At 43.9% G+C, this 16,427-nt stretch overlaps 1 protein-coding gene and 2 long non-coding RNA genes across 6 annotated transcripts in view; 2 read left to right on the top strand and 1 right to left on the bottom strand.

Moving 5' to 3' along the window:
• Nucleotides 1-16,427, bottom strand: part of MXD4 (MAX dimerization protein 4) — a 41,259-nt gene that overhangs the window by 21,978 nt on the left and 2,854 nt on the right. For all 4 annotated transcript variants that reach the window (XM_064653407.1, XM_064653408.1, XM_064653410.1 and 1 more), the window contains exon 3: nt 8,899-8,928. In XM_064653407.1, coding sequence (XP_064509477.1) covers nt 8,899-8,928 — 30 coding nt within the window. The remainder of the gene's footprint in view (nt 1-8,898; nt 8,929-16,427) is intronic.
• Nucleotides 2,358-3,209, top strand: LOC135413539 (uncharacterized). The gene is made up of 2 exons (XR_010430277.1): nt 2,358-2,463; nt 3,143-3,209. It is a non-coding gene; the product is annotated as an uncharacterized LOC135413539 (long non-coding RNA).
• Nucleotides 5,588-6,857, top strand: LOC135413538 (uncharacterized). Its single transcript, XR_010430276.1, has 2 exons — nt 5,588-6,110; nt 6,326-6,857. It is a non-coding gene; the product is annotated as an uncharacterized LOC135413538 (long non-coding RNA).

Here is a 16,427-nt window from a genome sequence, read left to right as displayed (position 1 = left end):
CCATCCTATTTCCCTTTCCATTGAACAGTACAAAGCTGGTGGTCCCCGAGTCAGACAGGGTGCAGTCGATTAGAATCTGAAAATGATCCATTTGGGGATGCTAAGGTATGGAACAGCTGTTCAAAACTCTTCTCCCTTTCCTCCTTCTTCTTTCCTACAAAACTCAGCCCAGATTTCTTAAGTGCAGTGTCCTGAGATTATCTGGCAATGGAAGGAAGAGCCGGAAGTTTGGACCCACTCGCCATGTGAGTATGTAAAGTCAGGCAGTGGGAACCAAGGCACCCAGCAGTCTATTTTAAACACCTCTTAGCACCTACACCCAATAACTGCTTCTAGCCAAACACACACAACAAGCTCCCAAATTTCCCTAGCAGAAATTACTTGCTCCACCCATGCTGTTCATTGCAGCAGTCAACACAACAGCACCTACCAATCGGGATTAAGTCAACTTTCTTGGGGGAATTACAGGGTTTGCTACCTTTATGTTTTGTAAATACCAGCTAATGTGCTATGTAAGACACAGAGTGTCTGTGCAGCCGGTATTTGCAAACAGTGATGGTATTCCTCACTTCAATAGGAGCTGCCGAGTCCTGGCAGCAATTACATGCCAGGCAGGTCCCTTACTTAGCACCTTGTATCTTCACTTACTTGCCTAAATTGAACCATCAAGGAAAGAAAAGCAGATAAATTTGTCAGGCATTAATCCCAAGATGGCATTTGGGAAAAGAGGACTCACCACTAGTCCTCCAGCTTTTTAGAAACGTTTTACCATGGTCAGATGTAGTCTCTGACTGTTACTCAAATCTTCTGCTTTCTCACTATAAGGTAGAATCTAATATAGGCTTGCTTAATGTAGGGCATGTAGCCTGTAACTAGAGTTGTTAGTTGTTCAAGTCAGAAGCATTGCGATGTGACCTCATGTACCTACATCCAAGCCCACATCTCTTCTGTGTCAGCTGTGCCAATCTCCACACACTACACAGTTAGTTACACTAATCTGTATAGAAAAAAAATTGCACAACATAAACTAGAATTAAACAATCATTTTAGCCACTGGACATCCTTTGACAAGTCCTGTCACCCTGCTCTAGTTTAGCAGGGTGTGTACATAGCTCGGCATATGCATTTCCATCTCAAAACACAGCACTCTATGAAGTCCCAAAACAACTCTCTCCTTCCAAAAAGAGGGAGGGGCAGATAGAAGGAGTATCTTATCCATTCTTGTAGTTTGCACAGTTCTTTAGGACAAGAACAGTCAGTTTTAACTGGATCCCGTGCATGGAGGTGGCAGGGGGGTTGGGTTTATTTTGTTTTTCCAAAAAAAGGCTCAAATTAAACTTCTGTGAAGGAACAGCATTATGCTTTTTCACATATATGATCTGCTGGCTAAATGTTCATGCTCAGTAACTTTCTGGAACCTTGACTGCATCCTCTGCAGCTGCCCGGATGTGATGTAGGGTTCAGGCTGCAGGCACAGCTCCTACTGAAATCCCCTGGGTGTGAGGCAGAGTCAGGCCCACAGCCTGCCACATGTTAAACCATCATGTGTACCAAGGGGAAAAAACACAGACTAAAAACTACTTGACCTGCAAAGGAATTCTGTGCGGTAAATCTAAGCACAAGTGTCTGCTGACAGAGACCACGAGAGGAAAGGGGCATGAGCTGCAACAGGGAAGTACACACTGTTCCATCCAGAAAGAGACATTTTGAATTTGGGACCAGGCCATGGCATATCCAATACTCAAACAGCATAGGCCCTCCAGGGAAAGGAGTGCTAAAAATAGAGCTAGAGATGCCAATGCAGCATGGAGGCAGGGAGAGGAAGAGACAGGACAACCAACCCACAGAATACAGCCACTTCCTCCAGCTTAGGTTGATCCCTTTTTGTCTGCTCCAGCCAGGGACACTGTGACATCATTGCTCATGACATACTTGGAAGAAAGTAATCCAGCCTCCTGCAGATTTGGTGTAAATCCTGAGTGCAGAGCCAACCTTGCCTTAAAGAGCTGGAGCTGCACTGCTGGCTTGCAGGTGCATTTGCCACTTCTTCAAACCACAGCAGGTACCACTTCCGTATACCCAGTTTTGGTCTGTGGGCTTCCACAGACTTGACTGGTTGGGATGCAGCCAAAGATTCCCATGGCATTACGTAAGACTCATTTGAGAGGCCAACTTCTTAAAGCCCATTAGCTGCCTAAATACCTTTACAAAAAAAATCAAGTTCCAGCTCACTTGCCCAAATGTAGCTGAGCAAGCTTAAAAAAAAATAATTTTTTTTAATACCTAATTCAACAATTTTTTTTTCTCCTCCAGTCAAGACAGCAGTCACCATCAGGCTTCTCTTCCCTTATTTGCAGGGAATCAGCACCTCGCTGTTGTCTGTGGAATCCTGAAAGCAGCTGGAATTCCGGCCCACCCATCTCGTCTTCATATGAGACCAGCCCACTCTCTCTACCATGCTGGGTAAGAACTGGCCAGGTCAATTAGCAGATGCTGAAAACATAAACCACCTTTCACATAGTCCATTAGAGGCTGACACACTGTGGACTTATGTTTGGAGAGAGGCATGAACAAATTCAAGTGGAAAAAAACGCATGCACTTGGTTCCTCGCCCATCTGCTCTCTGCTGGCTGCTGGGCTGGCCAGGAAGCACACAGCTTTCTGGAGCCCAGACCCAGGACTGCACTTGGGCTCCACAGTTCAAAGCCAACTTCAGCAGGAAAAAGGACATTACAATTGAGTCAAGGTTGTATTTTGGTCCCATTTTGCACTGCCAAATAGAAGCTTTATCCAAAGCATGAGGATGTGCACATCTCTGACACCTGGAATATAACTTCCTGAGCAGATTAACTTCCAAGCTTCATCTGCTTAATAGACCCCTCCTTTCCAAACCAGCAGTCTAGGTGGGAAGATACTATTGTTGGGAGTGCATAATCAGGTGAGTTGCTACGTGCACTGGAAAGAAGTATATATATATACTTCTGCACAGTGCAGAAGTATTTATAGTAGTTATTGCAGCAGGTAGTGCAGGAAAAGCCACAGGTCCAGACACTTGCTGATTCTCTAGAAATGGGGAAATGGTGAGGAAAGAACAGCATTTCAATGCAAACTTTTAAACCTTTCAATTTCTTTAATTCCATAGATCAGTCAGACCCAGAAACATGGGACATTTCAGCAAAAGCACAGAATTAAATCTTCAGTTCTGTGGGTCCAGTTTTTTATAGACTTCGCTAAACAAGCTCTTCAAAAAAAAACCAAAACAACAAAACAGAAATTTAAGACACAAATGCCTCAGATTAAATTACAGGTAAAAGGGGGTTTAAACTGAGATTCAGGCTTGCACTGGCTGAGTCAACACCATTCACCTGCCCACTACAGCTGGCACCCTCAGAGAAGCAGCCATAGCTGGGCAGGAGGAGCTGGTGCCCAAACCATGGTGGCCTTCAGATCACAAAAGGCAAGTCATGCTCCTAAGACACTACCTTGATAAAGCAGTGCAAAGGTATGTTTATTGCAATTCAATGGAATTGTAATAAACCATTTCACACCAATGAGATGGTGTAAAAAAGTTCTCATCTTACTCGATGAGAAAACCAGAACAGATCTAGTAGGGAGGTTAAGTTCAGCCAGTAAGACGACATGGTTCCCACCAATAATGTAGCAGCCACATTATCTGGGTGGTTTAGATATAATCTGGACACATCCTAGAAATGGCAGTTTTTATAGACCCATTATAACAATGAGATCTGTCCCAGGTCAGTAAGACCCATCCAGCACAGCACTCCAGGCAACAGCAGCCAGAACTGGATGCTTAGGAGAAACATTAAACTGACAGAGAAGTGAACTGTAACTGCTCTGTACTGTAAATTAACACTGTCACTCAAAGAAGCCATCCCACCCTCTCCCTGTTCTGGCATCAGGGTGTGCCTCTGACAGTGAGCTGGGTCAGGAAGCTTCTCCCCTCCTGCTGTGCCGGCAGGAAGCAGGGCCCAGCAGCACCAGTGTGTGACCAGGGTTAAACTCATGATGGAAGCACAGCAGTGAAACACATACTGGGTGACCCTTCCCTGGAAGGACTTTACCTCCACCACCAATTTGGGGGTCTCCTCAGTTAGTGGTGGCACCACAGCCATTCAGAGTGATGGATCAATGCAGTTACATCTTTATGCTGCATAACCGTGCTGACCACAATGGTAATTTATGATTTTGAAAAGGCAGCCCATAACAAAAATAAACATTAAGTATTGTTTTGGTATGCTATTATTTCAATGACCTTTCGGTTCTGTTTCCAAACTTCCAGGTTTATCAGCAACTGCCAATTACATGTTTTTCATTAACTCCGCAGTTTACTAGCATGAAGCACCACAGAGAGAATTTCAAGACATACTCTCAGCTTATGTAAACTTTAAACTCGAAGTAACTCTGGTGGGTGAAATTGAATGTAACTGTGCTCCTGCACTTGCACTTCCTTCATGAGAAAACTACCTATTAGAACTTAACTTCAGAGGCACCTGTTTTATTTACTGTATCAGCTAATGTTGCACATTGTAAGGCTCTCATCAAAATATATACTGCTCATCAAAACCTATGTTTATATACAGATATCCATTTCATACACATGATGATGTAATAGAAAAAGCTTTTTCTGGCAAGATACTATGTTTTAGGACTACACATAGCACTACCCAAACCTCAGGTCAGCATACCTTCTCTGCACATGGCAACATTTTCAGTCTCCCCCTGATCAGCACTCTAATCAATGCATACATTAGGCTCCTTTGGGAAGAAAGCAAGCATTTTTCTTTTCTTCTGTAAGGTTTTGCAAATCACATTGTTTCATGTATTCCCCATCCTAGTCTTGCACTTCTAAAAATTCAGGGCTGTTTCCCTCAACTGATGCAGGCCACCTCCACAGCAGTCTCAGCTTTCTGCACTATAAACTAGTGAGCCCTGAACAAGAGGGAACTGCTCCCTGTCCCACCTGATACCCAGTGATGGAGCTAAACACTTATGCACTTCCACTTCTTGGAGCACCTTCCACAGGAAAGCAGGGAAATGCCTCTAGAGTACACCTCTGCCAACAGCAATGCCTGGCTTTTACCTCCATAGGGCTCAGCTTGTCAGCTTTTGTCAAACCTAAGCCTGGGGACCTGGGCCCTAGATCCAGCCATCCCAGGGTCAGACAGCACTTGTTCAGCTCACGTGGTGCCAGTTTGGGGACATCAGCACGTGGCTTGCCAATTTCAAGGCATGTTTTTATTCATTTCCTCACTAATTCTTAAAAGCTGTTCTTTAAAATCATCAAGTTTCACAAGCTGTTTTCAAAGACTTTGGCAGGGAAAGGGCAAGAATTCTTGCATTCCTCCTGCAGCAGAGCTCCTCATGACCAGGCAGGATTGAATAACTCTGATGGGTTGATCCCAGCATCCTTTGTCAGGGCTCCATCTGCTTCCAACAAAAAAGGATGGACCACGACGGGGAGGTGCTGCTCCTTCTCCCTCCCATGGCCTTGCACGAGCTGGGGGGGGACAAGTCCAGATGTGAATGTGAACAGCTGAGGGCAGGTGACTCTCTGCCTTCACAGAGCATTGTGGAGATCTCAGCACACTCTTCAGGGGGATACACCTTGGCTTTTACCTTCTAATGTAGAACTAGTATAAAGTGATGCAAATAAATGAGATTATGCTGTGTCTTTTTAAGAAGCTTATGGCTTTCACGAATTCTTGCGAGTTTTTTACACTATGAAAGCTGAATTCCTTTATACAATTGTCAGGTCAGGTCAATTTAAAAATTTCCTTGCAATAAGTCTGACTACTAATTTACTTACAGTTTACATTGCTCTGTGAAAGCCTACAGACATAATGGCCTGGCTGGAAACAACAAAAAATATATAAATGAATATACATGTATATATTTGTCATTAGGAACTAGTTACATCCAAGTGCCACTGTAACCTGTCTGTAATTATTAAAATATCTTCTAGGACCTCATCTGTCCTTAGGATAGAAGATTTCCTGCCTTTCTACTTTTTATTTAAGGGGATTCCTGTTTCATGGCTCCAAGAGGTAAATGTTGATCACACAGGACCAAAATAAGACTGCCATTAGAAGGTAAGTCCTTACAGTGTTTCACTATAAGGAGCACACACTGAATTTCTGAGCAGGGTATTTTAGGGAGACTTAAAGCAGAAAAAAAGGATGTATTGCTGACAAACACTTTACCATAATTGTAATCTGAATTCTAACATATAACAAGATTTTTTTTCTTGGAATTATGTCTCTGCTTCCATTTGTCTTCCTCTGAGCATCTCTTCAAAAACACACAGAAAACGGCCAAGCTGGCACACGCAGAGATCAACAACCACTGCCATTCCCACCGACGTCAAATCCACCGGTAAAACCTCTGATGTGCAACGCCAGTGCAGAACCTGCAACAGCACCACACACAGTACAAGGCTACCATGGCTTTCCAGTCAGTGGCAGCTCTGGCCATCCTCATGCAGGACACAACGGCCCTGTAAATGAGGAAGCCATTTCCCTGCCCTCCAGCGCCAAGTCCAGCCCACAGACACCACGGGAGGGACTGGGGAAGGAGGAGGATGAGCACGGCCATCTTCTCCGCTCCTCCTCGACAGCCTCCTGTGAGATAACCCAGTGTGTCTCGCCAGAGAAGCATCACGGCAGTGGTGAGTCAAAGGCACTGGTCCTGGAAAGGATACACCTCCAAAATCAACATCCAGTGCTTCCCAGCTGACAGGGCAGGGCTGTGCTGGGGAAGGAGGACAGGCTCCGCCGAAAGGACCAGCTGCTACAGGGACACACTACGGCTGTGAATCTTTCATTAAACTTTGCAAGACACTTGATAGATTTTAATGTAATTTTAGTGAAACACCGTGAAAAACACTATGATCGGTTATTATCTGCTCATACACCCACAGCGCTGGAGGAGGGGGTTGTTAAAAAAAAAGAGAAATAAAAATTGCAGGAGTCCTTCACGCCAATACATCAGGCAACCAGAACTGTACACATCTCATTTGCTTTTGCGAACACCCATTTGCACAAACAAGGATCTCGCACTAATTTGCAGGTTCTCACCAGGAATAATAAAAATCTGGCTTCAAGTATAGTCTAACTGCAGGAGGCACAGCAAGCAGCAGCAGTTACAAACATCAGTTGTATAATCACACGACATACTGTGCAGTTTACCTATTTTGACCTTGAGATGGCAGAGAGAAAAGGTAGCAAGGAAAATACTATATGGTCCAACTACTACAAAGATACAACACAGAACTGAAAGTGAGAACAGCGATTGAACAATTAATAGATTCTCCTTCTGGCCCTGCATCTGCTGCTAATGCTGCTGTGCCTTATTTACTGTGCTGCTTAAACACATTAGGGCAGAGCAGAGGGAAGAAGAGGCAACTCCATGCTTGGGTTATAAAAATGACTGAAGAAAAAAAAAGAGAATATGGAGTTTAGATGACAACAAGTCAGTAATAATGGAGCAGGGGGGAAGGAAGAAATGGAACAGAGTATCTAAAATGAGGATGGAAAAAAATGAGAGCGAGAAAGAATCACAGTTGGGGTCGATGATTTTTTTATTATTATTTTAAAGAAGTGAGACCAAAGGACAGAATTTTACATGCAGCTATTTTCCTGAAGACTCTATCAGCAGAACTTCTGCCAGTTGATGTCACTGCCTTAGCCACTGCACTGCATTCTACAGCTGAGGCCTGTGTTTGTGAGCTTGAGCCTTCTCCAGTTCCTCTCATCTCTAGGATGACCACGTGGCTATTAGGCAGAGCTACGGTTTACTCATATTACAATTAAACTACAGGAAAGCATGTAAGCATGCAAGGGAAGTGATGGTCTAGCTGCTACATAACTGCAGCCACAGAACAAGACACAAAAAACCCCCACGAGTCCAATCTTGTTGTGCCATCAACCACGTTTCACGTATTTAGATGCATGCAAATAGTTTAAATCATATTCACACACACCACCCTTGCTTTCTCTGGATGCACGAAACCCGAAAGACCACAAGCTACACAAAATGAACAGAAAACTACCCGAAGGAGAGTTTACCCTGCTGCCTGAACGGTAAGTGAAAGGCAGCAATCCTGCAGTGAGGGAACCAAAAGGCAGAGCCAAGACAGGCACTGTTTGCTCTCAGAGCTCTCTGTGTGCACCCCAGAGACTTCAAACAGCTCAAAGGCCCATCTGCAAACAAACTCTGACATGATACAATGGACAGGGAACACTGCCTCCAAAACCTGAGTTCTATACATCTCAGGTCTGCAGGGTCTAATGTCTGTCCTGGGTAAGTCCAGATTTTCCCAGCGCTGGATACACCAGACCAGGGCTGCAGCTCAGGAGGTGCCCATTTCTATCACACACAGCTCTCCGGACAGCACACGCACCAGCAAGGAAGCAGACGGAGGGGAAAAACATATCTGTAGGTACTTACATGCAAGATGAAAATTAACTGCACTTTAGGCATACTTTAAAAAAAAAAACAAACATAGAATAACCCTGTGTGACACATTGTTCCCGAAAATCATTCACCTTAGTCACAAAATACTTTGTACTTATAGCATTTAACACCTCTAGCAAACAGTTGCTGCAATCAGATTCTTTGTTAGTAACAATTCGGTTATCCAGTTACAGCAATAATCAGTCCAAAGCTAATTATCAGGGGTGTTTCAAGAAGAGCACACCAAACAGGAAAAAAAAAGCCAAATAATACTATACCTATCAGATTTTAGTTGATAAAAGAATCCAAAACAACTTAATAACCTACTCAGTGCTGAATCAAAACAATTTCAGCAAAATATCCTTCAAAAAACATGGTAACCTGAATGTCAACCATACATCTTTTAGTTTTTTTTTCAAGACTTACCTATGTTTTTCTAGTTCGTTGTGTGATGACCTATTAAAAAGAGAAAAGAAATATTAGAGAAAAGGATAAATAAACCAAGTTTTAGAATATTTAAAAGCCTACATCTGCATAAGTCACAAAAGAGCTCTCTAAAATATGCATTTATATGGATTATGAAACAGCTTTGCTATTAAATTGGTTCACTTTTACATCCCTTAGATACTTCAAGGTATCAACTTAATTTCCATGAGTAAACCGTGGGTTTGGGGAAGAATTACAATAAATTTGCATTTTTTAGTGTTCAATACACTCAGAGACAGAAAGGAACATAAAAAAATGAGCAAGTTAGCAATAAAAACAGCCCACAAGATTTTTATCTGTAAAGAAAAATTATGAGGAGGCAGAAAGAGTTAGAAGATCTAAACGGTAGCAGGTAAGAGCAAAAAGCACCCAAAAAGCCAGCTTTCAAGCCCACAGAGCAGCAGAAAGAAAAATCAGCAGCTAATCACTGCTGTTGTTGTTGTTGACATCTTAATGGCAAAAAAAGAGGAATCCTCTTAATTCTTCTAAGTCTACAAACAGAAAAAGAAACCAAAAATATCACTGTCTCTACTGACCACAGCAGTATACTATCCTCTTCCAATCTACTAGGATTGGAGATTTTTTTTCCCCAACCAATGCCTCAGTTTTTTTGCCATTAGAAGGCAGCCCTAAATTCTTGAAGGATTTTTTTTTTACTGATTCAGCTGAAAATATTAATTTTATTTATTTATACAGCTCAGATTAAAAACATCCCTAAAATGAAGTTATTGTCACCATTTCAAAACAAGCAATTTTCCAGACTTTTCAGTTTTGTCCCACCGAATGCATGCCCAGCACGTAAGGATCAAAAGATCCAGAGGCGGTGGCAGCTTTTAGGGCAGGCAGATGATGTCAGAGCAGCTCTGCTCCAGCATGCTGCAGCCCCAGCCTGCAGCTGACCGAGGGGGCTTCAAGGAAGGGTGAGTGCACAGTTTCTTGGCTTTTTTGGAGGGGTAGGTGCACAGTCCCTCCAGCAAGCAACGACATCCCAAGGGGAGAAAGCCTTCCTGCAGAAACGCTGCCTGGTGGAGAGCTGTCCTGCCTCTCCCTTCACACACATGTGCAGCTGGATGCTGCGGCTCTACCTGGGTGTTACTGATGACAAAGCATCACTCCATCCATAGAGGGGGGAAAAAGAAAGCGAAGCTCAGGCAAACGAACACCCAGTGAACAAACCCGCAAGCCAGTGCAGCTCCTGATCCTGCAAGCACTTCAGTGAACTGCCCCTCTGCAGGTAAAACTGAAATGCTTACAAGGCTCAGCACTGATGCTAATCCACTCTCACAAAAAAGCATCTCAGTGTTGGTACCAAGACATCAATTACGTCACTCACTACCTGCTGTCTTTTTCTGAAAAGCCTAGGAATTCTCTACGTGATTTTTTTTAAACTTGTTGCATCAAGTGAGCCATAATCAAGTAATGTGCGTATTCCTAAGTGCTGCTGACCAATGCAGCAACACTGAAAGTGTTTTACACATATTCAGTGCTACATAAACAGGGCAGGGTGGGCTTGGTTTGCCGCGTTTTACTGCCTTTGCCATTTGACTACAATAAGGGGAAATTGTTTTTTATTTTCTACTACATGTCTACAGAGAAAGAGATCAAACTTTTCCTCCACCCCGATGTTTACAAAAATTGACAAACACTACTGCCAATCCACCAATGTTTATGAACATACATGGGAAACAGAAGTTCAGGAGGGTACCATTGTCCCCAAACACACCCAGTGGGCCTGTCAAAGGCACAAAGACACTGTTTGCAGGGAACTCTGGAAGAGAGGTCTGGATTCATCCCTATAGCATGAAATCCTTGACATTTCTGGCAATTAGACACGAAGATGAACACAATCACTGGAACTGGCCCATTCCGAGCTGTCTGCTGCAGCAGAGCTCACGGCAGGTCCGGTGAGCACGCACAGGGACAGCACAGGAACCACCGGCCAAGAAATTTAGCCTGCACTGAGTGTTTTGCTGGGTTAAGAGAGGATGCAATGAGCAGCTGGAAATCCTGCATGCAGCACACCCACAGGGCACCTCTGGTCGACAAAGGGTGATTGATCCCTGTGTTCTCCTGGGGTCTGTCCTGCCAGACCAGCTCTGGAGGGGCACGGCTGTGGTTGTGCCAGCTACCAAACAGAGCAGTGGTGGGTGTGTGCCTCTTTGCAGAGCTCTTTGGGACATAAAAGCCTGCAGTGTGCAAACGTGGGCACCAGCCACACATTTCAGGAGGTGGGGGGGGCTGACTAATGCCTCAACCATCAGGCCCTATGCAGGAACCAAAACCGAGAGTCCTGACATTTACCTGAGAGTTGCTCCACCTACACAAGTTAAATGCCCTATCACAAGCATGATGGGGGTTTTTTTGTTGTTGGGTTTATTTACAGAAGAGGTGAACCTCTCTCTAAATATTGTTTTTTATCTCCTTCACTGTCTACAGTACCATACATTGCAAGAATATCCATCTCCTTCTGCTGTTCATACAACCTGAAGTGAGGGGAAAAAAAACATAAGAACTGGTCTGCACACAACTCAGTAGCCACCATACCCTGTTTCAAAATGGAGTCTTTTATTGCTTCAGTAAAAGATAAGATGTAGCCCACAACTAAGAAGATATATCTATATGTGTATTTACATAAAAGAGACAGATGTACAACTGTGTTTTTCACAAAAATGGTCTGTGGAGCCCTTAAAAAAAGGCTGCAAGAGAAGAAAGATTTCTGCTGTTTAGCTTAGGTTCACTTGGCAGAGTTGGGAGTAGAAGTGATGAAAAGGTGACAATAAAAGACTCAGATAAAAAAAAGGGAAAAAGCCAATAAAAAAAATCATCAGCAAAATCACAGATCAGGAACGTTGCTGCCTAAACTACACCATTGACCTGAGACATCTCTAATATTCCTTTAGCAAATGCTGAGCAGTTCACTGGCTATGAAATAGCAGTTAAATTTTCTTTGTGAAGAAACTGTCAAAAGATTTGAAACAACAAAGAGGAGCCAAGTAAATGCAGATGTTGGCCTGCAAGATGCTTTGCCACTTCCAACAGCACATCCCCAGAGCCATCCCCCTCCACCATCCTTTCCCCAAACAACAATTCAAGGTACTGCATTTGAGAATTCCGTTGATTCAGCAGACTCACCTAAGTAATTCAGACAGGTGCTAATTCAGATGGTGAGACTAAAACAGAAAAGGTGACGGCCCCCTCCAAGTCCACTTTCTGCCAGTTTATAGGTGAGCCAGCAGGAACTGCTCACATGCATAATAGGTTAAGATTTCACTCTATGCACGATGTGCAGCCTTAAGTCTATTTAAGTTTTCAGTATTAATACACCTTCTCTACTCCTCCATCTATTTACCCCACCAGATAGGGCATCTTGTCAGTGGGAAACCAGCACAGCTCCTGACAAAAGCAGTGAACTGCTGAAGTTTATTGCCCAGTGTTAAGGTCTAGACCGTGAGTCACCAATACACTACCAGTTGCCAACACATTTTAAAGCACTATAGGGAGCAAAGCAGGCTAGTTAACGAAGTGCTTAAAACAGTGGCAAGCACCTCAGCCGTGCCAGGGCTTTCTAGTACAGGCAGGGCTGCCAGGGTGTTATACAACCCATGTGCAGAGGATGTAACTCCACCTAAGGTCACACAGCCATGTGCAAACTACCCTGCCTGCACTTCACCTTTTGTCCAGGCCAAAAAAGTAAGAACAAACAGAGCAAGAAGTTTTACAAGGTGCTACACGTTAAGTGTCTACATCCAGTTCCCACTCCCAAAAGAGCAGGTGTGTAAAAGCACGAGGCTTACACCTGCAGTCCTCTGTGAATGCAACTGCTATGCAGCTTTTCATTGGAAGGATCCAGATGCGCTTCCAGGAAATTCCCCGTCTATACCTATGACCTGCTGTGGGATGCACCTGAAAAGTACCAGATAAACCTGAACATAAGCACGTGACCTGCCTAGTATTCACTGCTCCTTGGTTTTGGGTTTTTTCCATTTGTTTCAAACTGGACACGTTGCTCACAGCCTGTCAAAAGAGCGAGCCTGTACGGAATGAATCCACTAAAAATTAATTTTGCATTCTCCTCATAGCAAAATTTAACCGGTTCTGCAGATTCAGCAGGGATCTGGGAACCAGGCATACCGGCACAGCCTCGATGCAGAGTTCTGTCTCCAGTATCGCATTCAAGTTTGTGCTGCCACATGTTTGCAGTGGCCAGGTCCGAACGTGCTTCTAATACGGTGGCGATTTGTTTTCCTCAATTGCAGGAGCAGTGCAGCTCCCAAACATTGCAGACCTACTGCAGTTCCTCAGGGGCGAGAGGCCTGCTGGTGAGATGTTTCATTGGGACTAAAATGCCTCAGTTTTAAAACCATGCGCGGTGACATCAGTTGCTGTCCCTGTGCTGCCAGCTTTAGGAAAGCAAACCCAGAAGGATCTATCGAATTCAGAAATCCAGGCAAAAAAAATCAGAGGAGCTGTGCCTGCACAGTCTGCTTTGCAGTGTTTTATTCTTGGCCTCCCACAAAAAAAAAAAAGAAAAAAAAAAAGAAGGAAAAATAAAATAAAAATCAGGCTGCGATCCCTAAGCTGCTCTGTATGGGCACATAATAACATCTGCAGAGAGCAAGGGGCTTGTTTCGCGGGCCACAGGTTCACCCTCGCCATGAGCCAACAGCAACAGAGGAATTCGGACATGAAGCTGTGTTTTTATTTGAAACACCAAATGCAGCTTTCATCTTTTTCTACATATAACCCTTCGCCAAAACACAACACAAAGTACAAGTCTATTTATATGACATATGAACAAAAATATTAATTGATAAAGAAGATATATTTATTAGCTGGCATTTATTTTGCTCTCTCTCCCTCAGTAAACCAGCTCCTAAATTAACAGGCCAAACACACTGCACCACCGACATCCAGCTCCTTTCTCTGCAAGTAAATTTAACCGTGACCTCAGTAGACTGGCATCTAACACTAAGATTTTAGTTTTCATTTTACCTTATTTCTGACCCTTTCACGGCAAAGCAGCTGCCTGAGCTCCGTTGTGCATGGGCAGATATGCACCTCACACCCACATGCAGCTCAAGGTACCCCACACCTGGTGAGTGTCATTACAGCCAGGGCAGAAGCAGCCCAATTTTCTGCAGGCTTGTGTGTTTCTCTGACAGACTGCCCTGCCTTGTGAGCAAACGTCACCAAATTTCAGATTTGTGTCGCATTCCTCCTCGGCACATCGCACACGTGTAACCTATCCGTTTCCTTGGAACAAACAGCAAGCTTGACTTTAGAATATTTGTTATTCACTAAATCCAGCTGTTTGTTTTATGCCTCTTTTCAATTCCAACTACACCTTAAGAAGAATTATTAAACTGCATGGCACTGCTTTAGGAGCCACATACAGCTACTGCTCTGTGAAGAGGAGACATTTATTATACAGTAGTCAAGTACCTGGTAAGTATTATTGTAACAAGAAGATGTGACCTAGGTTTACCTCCCTGCAAAAAAATAATATTGTGGCTTTCTCTAATCTCCTGTCCTCTTCACAACATAAGAATCCAGTTTCATTTGCCAGAGGATTTTGGTCAAAATTACTGGGGGGAAACAAGTCTGAATCTCAGCTGAGGACACAGTACGAATGGCAAGCCAGAGAGAAAACAAAGCAGTTTGGTTTGTGTGACATGGGAAAGGGCACATCACAGGAAGCTGAGAAGAAAACACATAACATCAACTATTTTAACATACAAATGAAAAAGAAATGGCTAAAAATTGTGTCTGATTGCTACCAATAACCCCCGAGAATATTGTTTATTAACAAACTGCTAACACCTGCTTTCAATTTTCATTTAAAGCTAGCGGTGGACAAAGCAAAAATGTTAAATTCCTACAGAGAACAGAAGGCTTATAGATTTTGGTTAACTAAATGTAATTCTGCAGGTGTTTTCCCCTGCATGAATCCGGACCTGTCAAAATTACTTCTCACTTAGTCGCAGTCAAGAGGCCAGCAAGCTTTTAGCCCAGAGCCGAGCATCCCGTTCAAAGGACAGGCAGCCTTTCTCCCCCTTCTCCTGTGGGTCTGGGCCTTGCCAGCCATCGACAGGGGACGGAGCTCTCAGGATATGATTCCTTATATGAACATCACCCCCTCCTCAGCAGAGGAAGGAGGTGTCGATCAGTGCCCCTGCTGAACAACAGGGCAGCTGGAATCCATCCATGTCCCCCTGCCCACGGGGGCTGCCCAGCACACCTGTGCTACATGGGGTACATTTTTCTCCCCACAGGCAGGCAACATGTTTTGAAATATAAAGAAAATACAGAACAAAGAGGAAGGGTACAGCACACCAGGCTTCCTCACATCTGACAATTCTCCTCCTCCTTCCCTCTTTTCTCATTTTCCAAGAATAAGGAAGATGTTTTTCATGCTTTTATATATGTAAAGCTCATAAAGCATGAAAAAAATATACACACATATATATGTGTATCTCACTTTTTAATCTGATCAGATGCTGCAAGCAGCAGGATACAAAAACAGATGATGAAAACAACAATGCCCCTGTAGATTTGAAATGTGTGGTTATCTGCTCCTTTCCTACTCCTCCGACCTTAAGTATATATTTTTATATCCAGAAAAATAATGCAATAATAAGGCATGTATTTCAGGCATGTATGCAGTCATACCTGCCTGCCTCTGATGCTCCGAACCCAGCACTTCTGCAAAATGGTTAAGGTGGAACAATACGGACAAACGCTTTGCCCAGTGGTTCACATCATCCACGACCACTCCAGATCCTAGGAACTTTGGGCGGTTGTCTCTCTCTGTTAGTCTTTGAATTGCTTAGGAAGAATTAACTGCCTTATAAAAAATTCAGACTCTAGTCTGGGGCTTGGCCCCTATAGCCTCTATGCTCCAAGTAAAAATAAAACAGTGATGCTGGTGCACCTCATGGATTTTCAACTGCATGTTCAAATGTAAGGGTAATTTCTCCCCCATAAATCTAAGCACTCAGGCAAATGTGAGCAGCGATTGCTGGACACAGGCACAGAGCCCATAAGGACAATGGAGAGGTGCCCACAGGGCCCTGCTGCTGCCACCCTGTCCCTGAAGAAACAGTGAGCTGCATTAAAGCAATGTGCCCCTGCTTCCCATGCCAGTGCCCGTGCTGAACCAGGGCAACCACTGTCCCAGCGGTGACCACACTGGAAACAATTCCTCGACGAGCATCCTCCTGTCCTGTTACACAGACGACCCATTCCTCATCTAACCACTGCAGCTAGAAGAAAGTGTAAGTAAACATCCTGCTGCACACTGCGGGATGGCATTTCTGAAGGTTGCCACTGCTACAGAGTGAGAATCAGAGCAAAACTCTGAACAGGTAAATAAACATAAGTCTGCAGGTAGAAAAAAAAGCAGGAGGGTAACTGCAAGTAGATGTGTCTGCCTCAGCTTTAATAACACCAGCAAATCTGTAACCAAAAAT

This window comes from Pseudopipra pipra, chromosome 4 (assembly GCF_036250125.1).
Source record: "Pseudopipra pipra isolate bDixPip1 chromosome 4, bDixPip1.hap1, whole genome shotgun sequence".
Lineage (NCBI taxonomy): Eukaryota > Metazoa > Chordata > Aves > Passeriformes > Pipridae > Pseudopipra > Pseudopipra pipra.
Note: the sequence above shows the minus strand (reverse complement) of the source record. Positions and strands in the feature narration are given on the sequence as shown.